At 37.6% G+C, this 17,690-nt stretch overlaps 1 protein-coding gene across 1 annotated transcript in view; it reads right to left on the reverse strand.

The window, feature by feature from the left end:
• The window catches only part of shmt2 (serine hydroxymethyltransferase 2 (mitochondrial)), a 40,277-nt gene that overhangs the window by 13,507 nt on the left and 9,080 nt on the right, over nt 1–17,690 (reverse strand). The window contains exons 2-3 of the mRNA XM_053498802.1: nt 9,222–9,404; nt 422–501 (exon numbers count right to left, since the gene is read on the reverse strand). Coding sequence (XP_053354777.1) covers nt 422–501; nt 9,222–9,404 — 263 coding nt within the window. The remainder of the gene's footprint in view (nt 1–421; nt 502–9,221; nt 9,405–17,690) is intronic.

Genomic DNA, 17,690 nt, shown 5'->3' on the forward strand with positions numbered 1-17,690 from the left:
ATAGGTAAGATAGGGGTATAAGCCATTTTTTGTATTATGAATAATGACAATGTTTATATTTGATACAATGCTGTATGCATTGAAAATACTCAATATATCAAATACTCGATTCCTAAAATATTCGATAGCTAAAGCCCTAGCTGATTTGTTGCCAATAAAAGACAAATGTGAATGGAACTCTAGGGCATTTTTTTCCACTTTGTTGCTTGAATTAAAGTTTTTTTTTTTTTAATGAGTTGGTCATATAACTGTTGCCATAAAAGTCGACACTACATCGTAACCCAAGATATAGTACTTAGACATATATAGTACTTAGAAGATATAGACATATATCTTAATTTAAACAAATATTGTGTTGTTTAAAGAATGAATGAATAAATAAAAATCAGCCTAACACACTTTGTGGGTAAAACACACTGACCTCTTTCCTGGGTAGCCTTCCGAATACTTGTTATTGAGGCAGGAGCCCTGGGCCTCGAGTGCTGCTCGGCTGCAGAAGTTCTGTGGTGGACGCACACACACAAACAAACACAAAGTAAACATTTGAGAGTTTTATAAGCCACAGACTACCAGCAGTATAGAGAAAAAAAGAAAATGCCCCTGCAATGAGGCTTCCTGACGAGTCACTCATCATTTTAACTCCCGATTCTTTTCCTTTTACTCTCATTACACACGCGCACACGGTTAAATGTTTGGACGCAGACTGGCAGACACCACAGAGCAGGCAACACCTCTCGAACAAACGCCTCAGTCATGCTGTGAAAGTAAATACACAAATTAGAACTGCAATTGAGAACCTATGCCCCCTCGCATGCTGCCGCTACAGGGGATCCTCAAGTACTGAGAAAGAGAATTTGCGAAGGAGCGAAACAAAGCACAAACAGAAGGCGTGCACCATGGAGTCGGATGGAAGGGGGGGAAAAATAATAAACAGAAATGTCAAGGAGAAGGTGGAAGGTGTTAGGGATTTGTTCTGCTATCCTGATCTTCCTGTCTAAAAGACACGCAGACAAGCAGGAGTGAGACACGACGAGACGGTGGAGTATGGACGTGCGGCAAAAGCGTTCAGGCTGAGGCGGCACTGAAACAGCTGTCAGCACCATGATTCTAAACGCTCAATGTGTCTTCTGTTAAGCAGCCTGGTGCCAATGCAAATCAGCAACACGGAAAATTTTAGAGCAAAAAACAAAACAAAAAAACAATTAAATTCTCTGAATTTCAGACATCAAAACAACTGCCACACAGAGTCTACATCTACTTCGTAAAATAACAACTAACAAAAGTTCTGTGAAGAACCTGCTAGCCCAAAGTCTACTACCGTGATGCTTAATATCTAATACTTAATTGAACATGTGCGTTAAGAGGGGGAGTGAAATAAGGGAGATGAGGTTTATTAAAAAAAAAAAAAAAAAAAACTGAGGTAATTTTAGCTGGAACATTAACACTCACATATTGGAGGAACTCTGAAACCTGCATTAACCCGCTGAAGGACCTTTAAAGTGCAATATGGTGTGTGATTCTTTGAAGGTGGTCAAAATCAACTATCACTGAATGAAAAAAGCATTCTACTGTATTTATCATCTTAAATAAATGAATTAAGTTCATTAAGATTTAGAGAAAAAGTATACGTGTATTTAGTTGGGCTACAGTACAAGTTCGAGTACCTGTGTCAGAGTTTCAGCACTGCCTGGGGGGATTTAATCAGCCCTTTTATCTGCCCTTCACAAATTAAGCAGATAAGAACAAGAGGTTCAGCAAATATAACACCATACAGCATTAGTAAATTTCACAATGATGCTTAAACTCTGCAACTGATCAGCAGTTTATACATGTACTAGAATGTGTACAGCTTATGGCTTAACAATGACTCATTACACCACTAGGAAATATTGAATAATTGAATTATTAGTTTAAAATCGGAAAGTTTGCATCATACCAAGTTTTAAAAATGGACTTATGTGGCTTGCCTACCAAACGTGCTGCTTCTAAAAATTAAATATCTAGTGCAAAGGTTTGGTTAAGGTTTTGTCTAATTCAAATGAATTGTCTAGGAGGAGTTGCGTATAAAGGAAAAGTCTGATGGAACGATGACACGGAATCAAGAATACGGATCCCTTTGTGTCACATCTGCTTTGAGGGCAGCTGACCAAATGAAGCATCTATTGGATGTCTACAGTGCACCATATTAAATATTGACCACACACACACACCATATGATGTACTGTAACAGTTTTCCCACACACATGTGTGTATATATATATATATATATATATATATATATATATATACACACATATACACACACACATACACATCATATTGAGTGACTCCTGGTGATTCTCATTCCTATTATTAAATGTGGGTAAACATTTAAGAGAGGTGAAAAGGAAATTTATTCAGTACAAAATCTTGCACAGATAATATTGGACACCAACTTCACAAGATGGGGCTAATGACTTAATGACTTGTTTACCCATTCTGGTCAAAACTGCACAGTACCCAAAATTGGTTGGGTTCCACATTGCCTTCAGGTCCTCAGCTACGTCTCCTTAGGGACACTCTCAAACAATCCGTTTAACATTGTGATGGTTAGGAAACATTACAGCAACTAGACTGAATGTTTTGAAGAACTCCAGAACAAAAACAATAGCTAGATGAAATGATCGGTCTTCTTATAAGCAAAAGGTGAGAAATGTGGAACAAATTTTGGCATCATGTTATAATAACTGATGACAATGTGGTGCTTCAACTGGAGCCCTCATACCCATGCACATGTCAATTCATTTTTTTGCACTCCAGAAAGTGTAACTAATGGCTGACCACTGTTAATTTACAAAATAATACATGCTAATATAATATAAAAGACAATCAAGAAACTAAACCAGTTTATATGTTAAACTGAAATGCTAGTGATGTGATCTGCATCTCAATTCAAACACCCCTTCCCGCACCCCAGTACATTCATAAACTATTTACTAATATAGAAAATCCATGTGTTGCAATACCAATAAAATAGAACCAGCAGTAACGGATCATGTGTCACTTTTATCTCCGACCAAATATGCAAACTAAGGTTGTATCTCAAACTGCATACTTACAGAACTATTCCAGACTGTTATTGAGTAATGCATTTCTCAGAATTTCTAAGAATAGCCTAGGCGGCCATCTTGCACACACACAAGCAACAACAATCCTAAATCTGTGTTAGGTGCAGGGAGCAGAAGGAAATGCTTGCACTGCATAAAAGTGTTCATGTACTCTTAAACTAAATCAGTTCAAGTTCAGCTTAGAAGTTTAGAATGTTTTGTGTTTTATGTTGAGCTCTGTTTTGAACATTTTACGACATGAGCTTACTGTTAAACTACATTATAATTAGTCAAATCCTTTATGATAGCAATTGTGAATAAGCAAATTCAATGGTACACGCTTCATGAGTCATGACACAGGAAAAAGAAAATAATCAGTTAATTACACGCCTGAATTACCGTCAGTAAAACATTCTGCTGTCTAAGGTCTTGAAACTCCGCTGCGGTCACGATGAGTTTCTGGCCAAGTTGCTCATGTTGCCTGTTTTGCACTGGAGGGATTAATAACACCTTTTTTATGTTGCGTCGGTTTACTGCCCATGTTCATTAGCAAGGTAAAAAATTATATCCCCCCCACCCCCCCAACAAGCTGTGGACATAAAAATTTTCTTTGTCTGTGCAATTGCCACCTGAGGCACTGTGCATGTCTCACCAGTCTGAGGCAAATTAACAAACAATTAGACGGACTAAAATGCAATTATAGCATTATGAAACTATAAATAATAAAAAAATCCATGCTGCTATATTAAGAAGGTACTGAACTTTCAATACATTGTGCAAAAAGTTTTATGAGGATTGTTGATTTAACCCAGTGGTTCTTAAACATTTTCTGTCATTCCCCACTTAAGGGGGTGGGTGAATTTTCAAGCCCCATCAAAATGATAACGAAATCGGCCAAGTTTACTATTTATTGAAATATCAATTTCTAAACCAATAAGATCAAATAACACCAAGTTCAAAACAGATAAAATACACATGCAATTGTTATAACAGGCTTACATTGTCACTTATCTAGAGCTTTCTTTCAAAGAGGTTGAGTGGCTTATTAATAAGACTGGGGTGTGTTGTCTCCAAGTGTCTTCCTACTTTGTTGGGTATCATGCTGTCTGCTGCCAGCGGTTTAAGACACAAAACACTCACGGGTCTCTCCTCTGCCCTCACCATGAATCCAAGCGCAACATAGTTTTTGCTTTTTGGTTGTTTAGGCTGATAGTGCTGAATCATCTGCTTTTTTGTGGTCCATGTAACAAATGTATCCATTGACGTTATTATGCTCACTACATACAGTACGCTACTGACCTGGTGTTATTCTCTAAAATGCCCCCCTGCCACGAATTGCCCCCCTACATAATTTCTTTCAAATAATATATTAGAACATAAAGTCATAGGGTTATGGTTTACACATTATAAATTACACCAAACGAATTTGATGATAAAAAAACATGTTGTATAGGGGAAAAAATTAGTTATATATTTTTTCATATACAACATGTATATTTTTATATTGCTTATTTTATAATCAAAATAGTTTCGACTAATTTTTCACCATTAACAATATTTAGTGTAATTTATGATGAATAAAAGTGTTAGTTTTGTATTAATGACAAACCCCTGCAAAATAAATGTGCCATAAAATAAACATTATGTGCGAATTTGTATTGATCGTCTCGATGGCTGTCGTGCCTAGGGTTTATTATAATAGTAATAATATATTTGATAATAATAAACCTATGAACGTATGCCCTAATATTATATTTGATAGCGATTATGTGTGTGTGTGTGTTGGGTGCAATCCGTGGCAGGGGGACATTTTAGCGCATAACACCTGTTTGTGATGGCAAATTTAGTTTTATATTCGCATCTCTGAATTCAATAGCTGCGTAAATAAACCCGCAAATAAGATACCCACATATATTTCCTCTCTACATTGTCTTTAAGCTACATCCGCCTTAAATTATACATGTTTAAAAGCATAAACACCGTTATTCTCTACGGTGCAACAAATGATTTAGGGATCATCGAAAAATGCCGCACACCAACAAAAACCGTAGAACGATATTGATCTTCCCTTCTGTTCAGCGCCTGAAGGATCAAAAAGCAACTTTGTTACCACACTGGAAACTAGAAATGCCAGACTAGTACTGCCTGATAAAATATAAATTTTTACCAAAAATACAGAAACATCATCATACACATTGAAATAAATAAAATTACATATATAATACCAAATTGTTCCTTATACATTGTTCCTCTGCAATTAACATTTTTATTGTTGCTCTATGGTTCCACTTTTTCTCTGATGTTATTTTAATTTACTTGTATTAATGATCCATTTCTTTGCGTGCGATTGTTTAGTTTTGAGTGTCTGATCTTTATTGTCAAAAAAAAGCATGAATTATTCCTATTATTTTCCACTTTGAGAACCACTGATTTAACCAAAGGTGGTTTAAAGGTTTAACCCAGGGGTCTCCAAATCCAGTCCTGGAGGGCCAGTAACCAGCACAGTTTGTAATTCACCAACACCTAAACACACCCACTGAACCTAGTAATTAACAGATTAGTTAAATCAGCTGTGTTTAAGAAGAAGAATCACCAAACTGTGTTGGACACTGGCTCTCCAGGACTGGATTTGGAGAACCCTGGTTTAACCACTTACCATTAATGACAATCTTAGTTCGAGGTAACTTACAACCATCTGCAATTTTTTTCTTCCGTCAGATTAAACAATTAACAAAATATTGTAATGAATTATAAACTCTTAAGTCACCTTCCTGCCCCATAATAGTTACAATACAATGTCACAACATTCATTTGTGTCCAAAATCACATTAATCTCTCTTAAAGATATTTTATTGATGTTGCGGAAGTCAGAAAAAGTCTTCTCCAGCACATCCCAAAGATTCTCAGCGCAGTTAAGGTCTGGACTCGTGTAAAAAAATGATGTCTCGCTCTCCCTGAAACAGTCAGACTATTTGAGCCTGTTAATTCCAGGGATGATTATCTTGATTATGCCATCAGGGAAGAAAAAAAACCTACTGAGGGACTTTTTCCCCCCACTTTTTATCATCTGACCTAATTTTTTGGTCACACAACTGTCCTAAACCTACAGTAGACCTGACCAACAGAATCACACACAGATCAAAACTCCGCCCCCACATGCTTGTACAGTATTTACTAGGCATGACAGGGTATCACTTCATCCACCACTCTTTTTACCCTAATAGACCCATCACTCTGGAAAAGGGTAAATCTGGACTCATCACACCAAATGACGTTTTTTATATTGCTACACGGTCCATCTTTATGCTCCCTAGCCAACTTAAGCCTTTTTCCCCTGATTAGCGTCACTGGCTTTCTTAAGGCTACATAGATATACAGTCCTAATCCCTTGTAAGAGATTTTTGTATTGTGCATGAGTTTGTATTGTGCCTAATGTTTAAGTGATCTCCCAACAAAATTATAATTTTTTTTCCGGCCACATTTCTTCCTCGAAGATGATGCTTCACCACCATCCTTCCAGGTTTTAATAATGCATCTTTCAGGTCGTAACCCGATTGTAATAGTGTCAAAAATCACCCTAATTGCCTTCTTTTGCTTTTACAGGACAATAATTTGACCCTTCAGACACCCAACCACAAGATATAGCATCTGACATGGTTGTTAAAGAAATAAGTATCTGCTCACTGCATCAGTTAGGGTTAAATAACTTGTTGCCAGCTGAATCATGTTAATCACTGCAGTATTTATCTGATGGAAGGCTCTTCACTTGCTTAGTTAAATCCAGGTGGTGACTTTTTTTTGGCAAGAAAGTGATTTTTTTTTTCTTTTACATATTTCTACTGTAGTTGTCCCCCTTCTCTTTCCTCCTCCCCATCCCTTTAGAGTCTTTGTACAGAACCAAGATCTGTTGTATTACACCGAGAAACGAACAGCTACAGCTAAAAACAAATCTTTCGTCATCATGCTGAATGTCTTAAACCATTTTACAACAGATTTATGGCAGTATTCAACTGACCAATGTTATTCTTGACAAATGTGACAAGTCCTTTGCCTTTTTGATGGCTGTAAAGGGAACTGAAGCATTCAACATTTTCCACTTCATATTCACCTGCCCACAGAAGTGAATAAAATCCTGACATGGTTAAAAATCCACTCTAACTTTTTTTCTGTTCTCATGCCTGTGTTCATAAACCATCTGCGTCACCTTGACATCATCTCTAAGAGAGGAAGGATTAGACACAGGAAGACACTTCATGTTATATAGACGTGTGTACTGTGATGTTATTTACAGCTCAAATGCTTAACATACTGTACAGAAAACGAGCAGGTCTGGAGCCGATTACATCCATGGTGTTTATGTCTGACAATTTTTAAAGGCTGCTTGTATGTCCCTTTCACTGTTTTCACTGGACGTGTTCAAATGTGAAGTAAATGTGTGCTGACTCAGTATGGACAATACAGACATTTTTTACTTGTTTACTTACTCTTACTGAGAAACTGAATGAATTATATGTAATGTGAACTAAAAAAAGAAATCACCTTTAACCCAAACAGTAATTATTTAGCAATGAACAGACTCTTCGCCAGTCATGTTGATTATGGCCAGCTCAGACGGATCACATTATTTAAAATGGCCAGCCTTGAATACATCTGTGTTTTTGGTACACAAATCCCATTCTCATGGTTGAGTATACACCTACCAGCAGGTGTGTGTAATCAGGCATGAGTGCAACTAAGATACGACGCTAATGTTAGAGTGAATGCAGCTATTTCTGTTTTTTAAAAAATAAATTAACGAAAAGAGAAAGCATCTGGTGCACTGATATTTCACTACTTTTTGATCTTTTTTTCAAAGTCATAATTACCTTGACATAAACGATGTAATATACATTTGGCTGCATCTACTATAACAACCTTCATAATTAGATTTCTACTTTTTCATCTTTACTACAGAAATTTAGCCAAGTAGATAAAATTACATGTTAATACACACAAACACATTTTAGCGTGGCATCACTTTATGGTAAAAATCATATCCTTGAAGCAAACATAATGTACAACTTGTTTTCAAAAACAACAAGTGTTTGTGCCTCATTTTTACACATCATGGCTTAAGATAATCATTGACGTAACAAAATAGGACTGGTTTATAGTAACATACTTCTTATAATACAGTTACTGGTTTTATAGGTACGACTTGCAGAGCAGACGCACCACAAAATCCAAAGCTATTAAACAGGATTTAAAGAAAATCACCAGCTCTCATCAAGGGGCCGCCACTGCGACTTATCCAATTTTTTTATGTGGAGACATTTATGAATTTGCCACTTGTATAATAAGCATGCCTTAGTTTCTGGGCTGTTTTGTAACTACTTACTTAACAAAGTGCTTAAAATATATATATTTTTTTATGTTTACACGAAATTTGCTGGAGTTGCTCTTTCAGTCCCTTTCAGTTGCTTTTTGGCAGGGAATCAGACAAGAGTGACGTTATCGTTCATCAAACAGTGGTTTCCATCATGCTACTGTGCCACAAGTTCCACTTTTATACAATGACCTTAGCTGCTGCTAGAGACATGCTGGCCGAATGCCCACTCCTGTGAAGACGAATTACTGTCTCAACGTTTCTCAAGATGTTTTTGGGTTCCCAGCACCAAGTATATGACCTTGCACCACTTCTCAGATTGACAGTCACTAATGAGTATATCCGGAACATTCACACATTTCTTTCCATTGTAATTATTTGTAGCTGGGCAAAATGTCACACAAGCTTCGTGAGGGTAAATTTGTGGTGGAATTAAACCCGTTAGTGTTAGTATAAGCATGAAAAAAAAAAGTTGGCTTAATTACAGTGAATAACACTTGGTGTGAATGTGAGCCATAAAAGAGTGTTTCCTCAGATGTACCAATTTGTTTTAGGTGCTAACAAAAGCTTGTTTTATCAACCCGAAGTATAATCATGTAATTAAGGACTTTTGGTTTTCATCTACTTGCGAGACATTTCATTAGGCTGAATAAAGAATAATGAAAATTGCAATTAATTTTACATTTAAATTACAGTTTAAACACACAAGACTGGACCAGCAGTAGTATCCATTAACAACCTGTGGGCCTCTAATTGTCTTTTTTCTTTACCTCAGAAGCGATGAGCTCCAGCCCACGACACTGTCGGTCCTTCTCTTTCTTCAGCAGCTCCCACATTTCAGGATCATCCTGTGCCAAGCTGTCCTGCCCGGTCCAGGGTCGATCATGATCAGACGCCCGCTGTGCTGCAGAGTGTTGCCCTCTCAGATTCACGCTCACACGCTGGCACAGAGGCTAGGGACAAACCAAAAAAAAAAGGACAAAATATATATGAGAATCCAGGTTAGAAATCCACAGTGAAACATTGGGGACGTTTTCAAACAGCTCATGAATACTATAGGAAACATACATACACACACATATATATATATATATATATATATATATATATATATATATATGTGTGTATGTATGGCTGGTCAGTACATCAGCTAGATAAGATACATTTTAAAAAGAGATCTAGGATGAACTGTTAGATTTTTCTTTTTTATTATTTTTATTTACAATATAGGTCATTTTTTTATTATATATATATGAAAAGCACAAGGCTGGAGATCATTATGTCAGGCTGATTGGGTTAGAATGGCAGACTTGACATGTTAAAAGGAGGGTGATGCTTGAAATCATTGTTCTTCCATTGTTAACCATGGTGACCTGCCGAGAAACGCGTGCAGCCATCATTGCGTTGCATAAAAATGGCTTCACAGGCAAGGATAAGAGGTTCAATTCTTGTTAAGAACGCTTCAGGGCGTCCAAGAAAGTCCAGCAAGCGCCAGGATCGTCTCCTAAAGAGGATTCAGCTGCGAGATCGGAGTACCACCAGTGCAGAGCTTGCTCAGGAATGGCAGCAGGCAGGTGTGAGGACATCTGCACGCACAGTGAGGCGAAGACTTTTATAAGATGGCCTAGTGTCAAGAAGGGCAGCAAAGAAGCCACTTCTCTCCAAAAAAAACCATTATGGACAGACTGATCTTCTGCAGAAAGTATGGTGAATGGATTGCTGAGGACTGGGGCAAAGTCATATTCTCCCACTAGAGCTGCAGTTTTGCGGTTGCTCTGATCAAATCATCTGGCCATCAGTCATTGACCCTGATCAGAGTCGTTCATTACACTTGCCTAACATTTTTCTGCTGCCAACACATCAACTTCAGGACACAGATATCATAACGTTGCAGCTGATTTTGGTATATACTAAATACACAAGTACAGCCTGTGTAGTACAAACAATACATCATTTTGACAAAAAAATGTTACTATTAAAACTTTTAGAGTGTTACGTATCTCAGATAAATGTAGACCAACTGCAGGATCTTGTAACTAATCATTTTTTATCTCGCAGCCAATTGTGGGCCATGTTACTTTTAGAAGCACAGCTCACACCCAGAAGTGAGGAAGAGATCATAGCTAAGCATCATCGAGCCAAGACTGTTGTAGACTTTAGGATCGAGGCAGAATAATGTAAATTGCGAATTCATGCTGCATCTGTAATATCACAGCCAAGTGGTATATGTGACAAAAATAGCCTAAATAACTGTTTCACGTTGGAACAGAAATGGCTGCTGGCATAATTAGGCATGAGAAAGCATGTGATACGTCCATACATTTTTAATTGCTTGTTCAGACACTAGCCTACAGTGGTATGCTCTTTATTTGGTGTTAACCCAGGGTTACAATAATGCAAGAATTGTCATCTAAACACAGCAAAGGAAAAAAATTACATAAATAAACGTTAAATTAACTGTTACGGCTTCCTTTATTTTTCCTCCCTAAGACTGTTCAAATGAAAAATGACTAGAGCTGTGAATCATAGGTAGATCGTCAGTCCAATGCGATTAGATTTTTAGCCACTGCGATTTTTGATTAAACTCGATTCAATAGCAGTGATGTTATTCTCCTGTCTGATTTGCTTAAAGCAGCAATGCTGTGTAACTTGTTTGTTTGATTTTTTTTAAACGTCTCAGACAAAGACCAAAAAACAATACTCTTGCAAAACACAAGTATTTGAAAAAAATAGAAGGCGCTTAAATTTTCTACAAAAGCTGCGGTATGTATTTTTTTTTAGCATTTCAAATGCATAGCATTTCATATTTGCAAGTTTTCCTAAATAATTTAAAAAGTGTGAATCAATTCAATTAAGTGAATTAACACACACACACACACACATATATACATGCCACTTTAGTGAGGTGTAAAAGTTACGTGTCTGGTTTAATAAACCACATTACAAAGAGGTTTACTGTCCTTTCATTTAACTGCTGAATCATTAGCAAGTGCCTTACTGAACATTCAGAGTAATGAGCTTTGCTGGTGAAAATTAATAAATATATTTAATATAATATCAAGATAACTTTGTTAAATTTTTTCCCTGTCTATAATGACTTTTGCCTTGAAATTGTATTATACAAAAATAAGTATTGGTTTTTCAATGTTCCCATTTTAAGTTCATTTGTAAGTAATAGATAGTAAAACAAATGTGTTAATTATGTACAGAGCGATTTGTCTGATCAATTTTTTACAAAAACACGTTGAATATCATGATTGTATCAAATTGCAGCGGAACCACTTTGCTAAAAAAGAAGCCAAGTCAGCTGGCAGAGGTTTGTTTAGCTTAGAAAAATGAAAAAAGCGCTTACTGTAGGTGGAAAAAAAAAACACTAAGGAAGCGGGCTACTGGTCGAGGATGCTTACATGTGTTTCAATGAAGCTCCTGTCAGTCGTCTTATTAGTTCCTGTTCACACCTGCCATTAACAAGCATTCTGTGTGACAGGATCTCATGTTGACAGTGGAGGCATTACAGCTCCAGTGACCACTTGTGGTCTGATTTCATAACACACTGGAGTTTCCACTGGAACAAGGCTGTCACGCACATTTATTACACCAGACTTCCACTAAATTTGTTTTCAGACAGAAAGGTCAGCAAATCATCATCTTTTATGTACCGGTAATAACTCTTTCAAATGGTTTAATCACATGGTCTGCTAAGAAAACAACTAAAGGAATGAGAGATGACAAATGTAGCTATAAAAGACTGATGCTTCTCTGCTATTACAGCATCATCTTTATCCATTAGCCTAGCAGCAGACAGCTCTCCTTTTCAGTTTTAGGATGATTATATTTTTTCCGGTTAGGGCAAAGAATCAGTTCATCAGCTGGCCCTTGTTTTTTTCCCAGGACGCATTAAGATGTGTTCCCTTTCACACTTAAATTTGTACAAAAGGACTGGTCAGAAAAGCCGCTCTATCTGAGAAGTGAGTGTTTGGGTTCTTATCCCAGATATACAGAGTGGGCTGTAACTTTATTCTTTCGTGAGTTATTTACAAGTTTCTCTTTGTTTACAGCCATTGACATGTCGCAGAGGTTAACACGTAAGGAGCGGATAAAAAATTGTGTTGATGTCTGGTAACCAGGTCATTGGAGCAGATTTCAATGCAAGACACCCTACGAGACCACCCATCTCCCATCCTACAGTTAGCAAACTGCTTGCTAAGTTTCGTGAAACTTGATTGCCAAAATATGGACGCATGAAAACTGTCACTAATGAAGAAACATCAGTGGCTGTCCTAGCTTTATTAAGCAAGAGTCCACAGCGTAGCACTCGCCGCATGTCACTGGAGAGTCGAACATCCCTTCGGCGGATATTAGCTACTCACAAATGGCACCCTAACAAACTTCAGCTACTGCAGCATCTCAACGAGGAGGCCCCAAATTGGCGCACTGAATTTGCAGTATGGGCAAAACAAAAATTGGAAAAGCACCCTCAGTTTACGCAGAAGATTTTGTTCAGTGATGAGGCAAACTTTTATGTTTATGGTGAAGTTAACAAACAAAACAACCGCTATGGGTCCGACACTAACCCACGTTGGATAGATCCCTCCAAGACTCCAAGAAAAAAATGTATGGTATGGTGTGATATATGGGGTACAAAGATAGTGGGGCCATTTTTCATTAATGGAAACCTCAAGGCCCTGGATATGGGAAATTGCTACATGATGATGCGTTTCCCTCTTTATGCACTGAAGGCACGTTCCCTGAGTTTTTCCAGCAAGATGGTGCACCACCACATTATGGGTTCCTAGATGAACAGTTTCCAGTTGAATGGCCCCCAAGGTCTCCCGATCTGACCCCCTTAGACTTTAATCTTTGGGGTCATCTGAAGGCAATTGTCTATGCTGTGAAGGTGTGCAGCACCTAAAACTACGGATACTGGAAGCCTGTGCTAGCATTTCTCCTGTGGTGTTGCTATCAGTGTGTGAACATTGAACACATTTTATAAGTGGTCAGAAACTTGTAAATAACTCATGAAAGAATAAAGTTACGTTAAAACCAAGCACACCATTGTTTTTCTTGTGAAATTCCCAATAAGTTTGATGTGTCACATGACCCTCTTCATATTGAAAAAACAAAAGTTGTATCCAAAATGGCCAACTTTAAAATGGCCACCATGGTCACCACCCATCTTGAAAAGTTTTCCCCCTCACATATACTAATGTGCCACAAACAGGAAGTTAATATCACAAACCATTCCCAAGGTGTATCCATATAAATGGCCCACCCTGTACAGTAGCCTACAGACACGCCCAAAGAGCTGTCAATCATACCTAGACTGTTGATCTGGGTCAATTAGATTTTTGGACATTGTAATTTGAATCAATTCAACAGCAGTACTGTCATTTGTCACAAGTATTATTAATAGTAGTAGTACTAGTAAAAGTATAAAAAAAATATATATATAAAGTATAAGTAAGTTTTGAGTAAAGTATAAAAAGTAAAAATCTACTAAAATAATCTAAGCACTGACATGCTGTGCAACTTTTGTTGATCGTCATATCTCATACAAAGCTCTAGTCGATCTTCTGGGCAATATTTTGCTCTACACTCCCGTCCAGGTGGTGGCAATATTGTACCAACCCTTCAAAGAAAAAGCAACGCTCTCGTAAAAAAGATTTTTTTGTATTTTCTGCAAAAGTTGTGGTAAATTTGTAAAGTTTTTTTTTTTGTTTAAAGTAATTTACTGTTTGGAAATTAACCTAAATATTTGTAAAAATGTTAATCGATTTTAACTTAAAAACTGCCCCATTGATTCAATTAATCGAATTGGTCAATAAAAGCTGGAATAAACTGGACAAAATTTCACAGTTCTAATGGTTATGGCATTCCTCCCAGGCCCTCCACATGGCAGGCAAGAAACCTACCACTGAATGAATCATTAATAATAAGGTTAACAAAATGGCAATTTTTTCCAGCAGCATACATTTTATTAAGGAAATTCTAGCAGGACCAACAAATTACTTTATCACTCACTCTATATACCGCTTACTCTGTACAGAGTCACGGGAAGCCTGAATCCCTTTCCAGAGGACTAGGGGTATGAGGTGGGATAAATCCAGAACGGGGTCCCGCCAGAGTAGTCAAGGGAGAAATGAATAAAGCCCAAATAATAGTTTAAACACACAAAATAAAGAAAGCAATAACACTCCAGAAAACTCACCCTCTCTGCCCTCATTCAAAAACAAAGCTGTTAAACATACCACGTCTAATACTGCATACTGCCTACACTGCAACTGCACTCTCTTGTAGTGAACAAGTATATAGATATGTGAGCTACAGAAAAACATTATGCAAAACAACCATTGTTGGAATTAATTAAATGATTCACTATTAGCAACACTAATACTTGATACCCAGAAACACTAGTCTATAAACAAAACATATTCTAATCTTTCTGTGAATGTGCAGTCTAAAAAAAAAAAAAAAAAAAAAAGAGGATAGGAAAGGGCTGAAATCTCAAAGAAACACTTATCATAATTATATTCCACAACCTCCTCATGTACAGGCAGTCTGAAGAGTTTAAAATCAACCTCTCAGTATTATCCCTCTTCCATTCCAGTTTTCTCTTCAATATCATTATTTTCAACTCATTTACATTCACTATGACTTCTACAGATATTCTAAAACATTTCAAAGCCGTGCTTAACTTGACAAAAAATGAACCAAAATACAGTTTCAGTTTGGACACATTTCTTTGGAATTTTGTTCTTCCTGGTAAAACTTTTCTAAGCAACGTTATTGCATAATAAACAACCCAAAAAGAACATCATAAGTAACAGTAATAAAGATAATGGAGCTCCTACCCAGCCCTTTTCCAATTCACCAATGTGCCGCACAGCACGGGAGGCCAGGAGCGTGATGAACTGCTTCATTTAAAAAATGTTATTAAAAAACAATTAGCTCAATGATGTGGGAGCATTAGGAGACGATGTATGAGACGGGCTTTGTTTAACGGGTGGACCACTCCTGGTCACTTCATCAGGAACCACCTTCCTGAGTAAAGCATGCACCTAGGGTGCCTTAGGGATATAATGGGTAAATACTGTAAATGGGCAAGTCCTGTGAGTAAATAAATAACACTAATGAGCATCATAATAGTCCTTGGGGAACAAGACATAATGAATAAAGTGTTTATTACTTGAGCACAAGCAGAAGGGCAAATCAGGTTATCGCTATCTGAGCAGCATGACTGGAACAGACTGGAAAATGTCAAATGTTACCCAACTATGTACATCATCATAGGCCAAGACTCACTGCTTGTTAATGAATAGGTTATAATGTGTATGAAAAAAATGATGTTAAATGGCATATCATTACAAAAAAAAAAAAAAAAATCTGGACATTACTATTAAATTGAATTCAGCAGTTGGAGTGTGGATTATATATACACTTACATACATACATACATACACACACACACACACAGCCTGTAATTTCTATCATAGGTACACCTCCACGATGAGACAAAATAAAATAAAAAAAATCCAGAAAATCGTAGGATTTGTAGGATTTTTAAATAATTTATTTGCAAATTATGGTGGAAAATAAGTATTTGGTAAATAGATTTTCATCTTAATACTTTGTTATATACCCTTTGTTGGCAATGACAGACATTTTCTGTAAGTCTTCACAAGGTTTTTACACACTCTTGCTGGTATTTTGGCCCATTCCTCCATGCAGATCTCCTCTAGAGCAGTGATGTTTTGGGGCTGTCGCTGGGCAACACGGACATTCAACTCCCTCCAAAGATTTTCTATGGGGTTGAGATCTGGAGACTCACTAGGCCACACTAGGAACTTGAATTGCTTCTTAAGAATCAAAACCTCTTCACAGAAAATCTCACAATACATGGCCCTTCTCATTCTTTCCTTTACACGGATCAGTCGTCCTGGTCCCTTTGCAAATAAACAGCTCCAAAGCATGATGTTTCCACCCCTATGCTTCACAGTAGGTATGGTGTTCTTTGGATGCAACTCAGCATTCTTTCTCCTCCAAACACGAAGTTCAGTTTTGGTTTCATCTGACCATACAGTATAACATTCTCCCAATCCCCCTCTGGATCATCCAAATGCTCTCTAGCAAACTACAGACAGGCCTAGACACGTACTGGCTTAAGCAGAGGGACACGTCTGGCACTGCAGGATTTGAGTCTCTGGCGGCGCAGTGTGTTACTGATGGTAGCCATTGTTACTTTGGTCCCAGCTCTCTGCAGGTCATTTACTAGGTCCCCCGTGTGGTTCTGGGATTTTTGCTCACAGTTCTTGTGATCATTTTGACCCCACAGGGTAAGATCTTGCGTGGAGCCCCAGATCGAGAGAGATTATCAGTGGTCTTGTATGTCTTCCATTTTCTAATAATTGCTCCCACAGTTGATTTCTTCACACCAAGCTGCTTACCGATTGCAGATTCAGTCTTCCCAGGCTGGTGCAGGTCTACAATGTGATTTTCTGAAATTTTTTTTTTCTTATTTTGTCTCTCATAGTTGAGGTATACTCAACTATAAAAAAATAAAAACTTCAGGTCTCTTATATTTTTAAGTGGGAGAACCTGCACAATTAGTGGCTGACTAAATATTTTTTGCCCCACTATATAAATATTATCAAATATGTGACTAGAGAAGTTAGCTTAGTAATTAGCACATTTTCTCCGAGTTTTTTTTTCCTCGCCAATACACTAGTCATATTTTATAAAGCATTTCGTGGACAAGATCTGAATGTTTGCACAGCCACTTACCCATGTTTAACAAAATGACATGGACACATTTTCACAAAACACCAAGCCTTTATCTGCAGCAGATAGTGTGACATGAGGTGTAAATGGTGTGCCCCCCCCCCCCCCCCCCCCCCCCCCCACCCGAGTGACACCATTTAGATGCCACAGCTGATATCCATTATCACTTTCTACTTTTAATCTTAAACGTATCTGTACAGTAGTGAAAATCGTTTATGGTACACACCGATCAGCCATAACGTCATAACCTCTGACGGGTGATGTGATTAACATTGATTATCTCGTTACTGTGGCACCTGGAAGTGGGTGGGATATATTAGGCAGCAAGTGAGCATTTTGTTACTGCAGTCGACGAGTTAAAAACACAGAAATTGGGCAAGTGTAAGTATTTGAGTGACTGGGAGAAATTGTGATGACTAGAGGACTGGGTCACAGCAACTCCGAAACTGCAGCTCTTGTGA

This window comes from Clarias gariepinus, chromosome 6 (genome assembly GCF_024256425.1).
Source record: "Clarias gariepinus isolate MV-2021 ecotype Netherlands chromosome 6, CGAR_prim_01v2, whole genome shotgun sequence".
NCBI classification, from domain to species: domain Eukaryota; kingdom Metazoa; phylum Chordata; class Actinopteri; order Siluriformes; family Clariidae; genus Clarias; species Clarias gariepinus.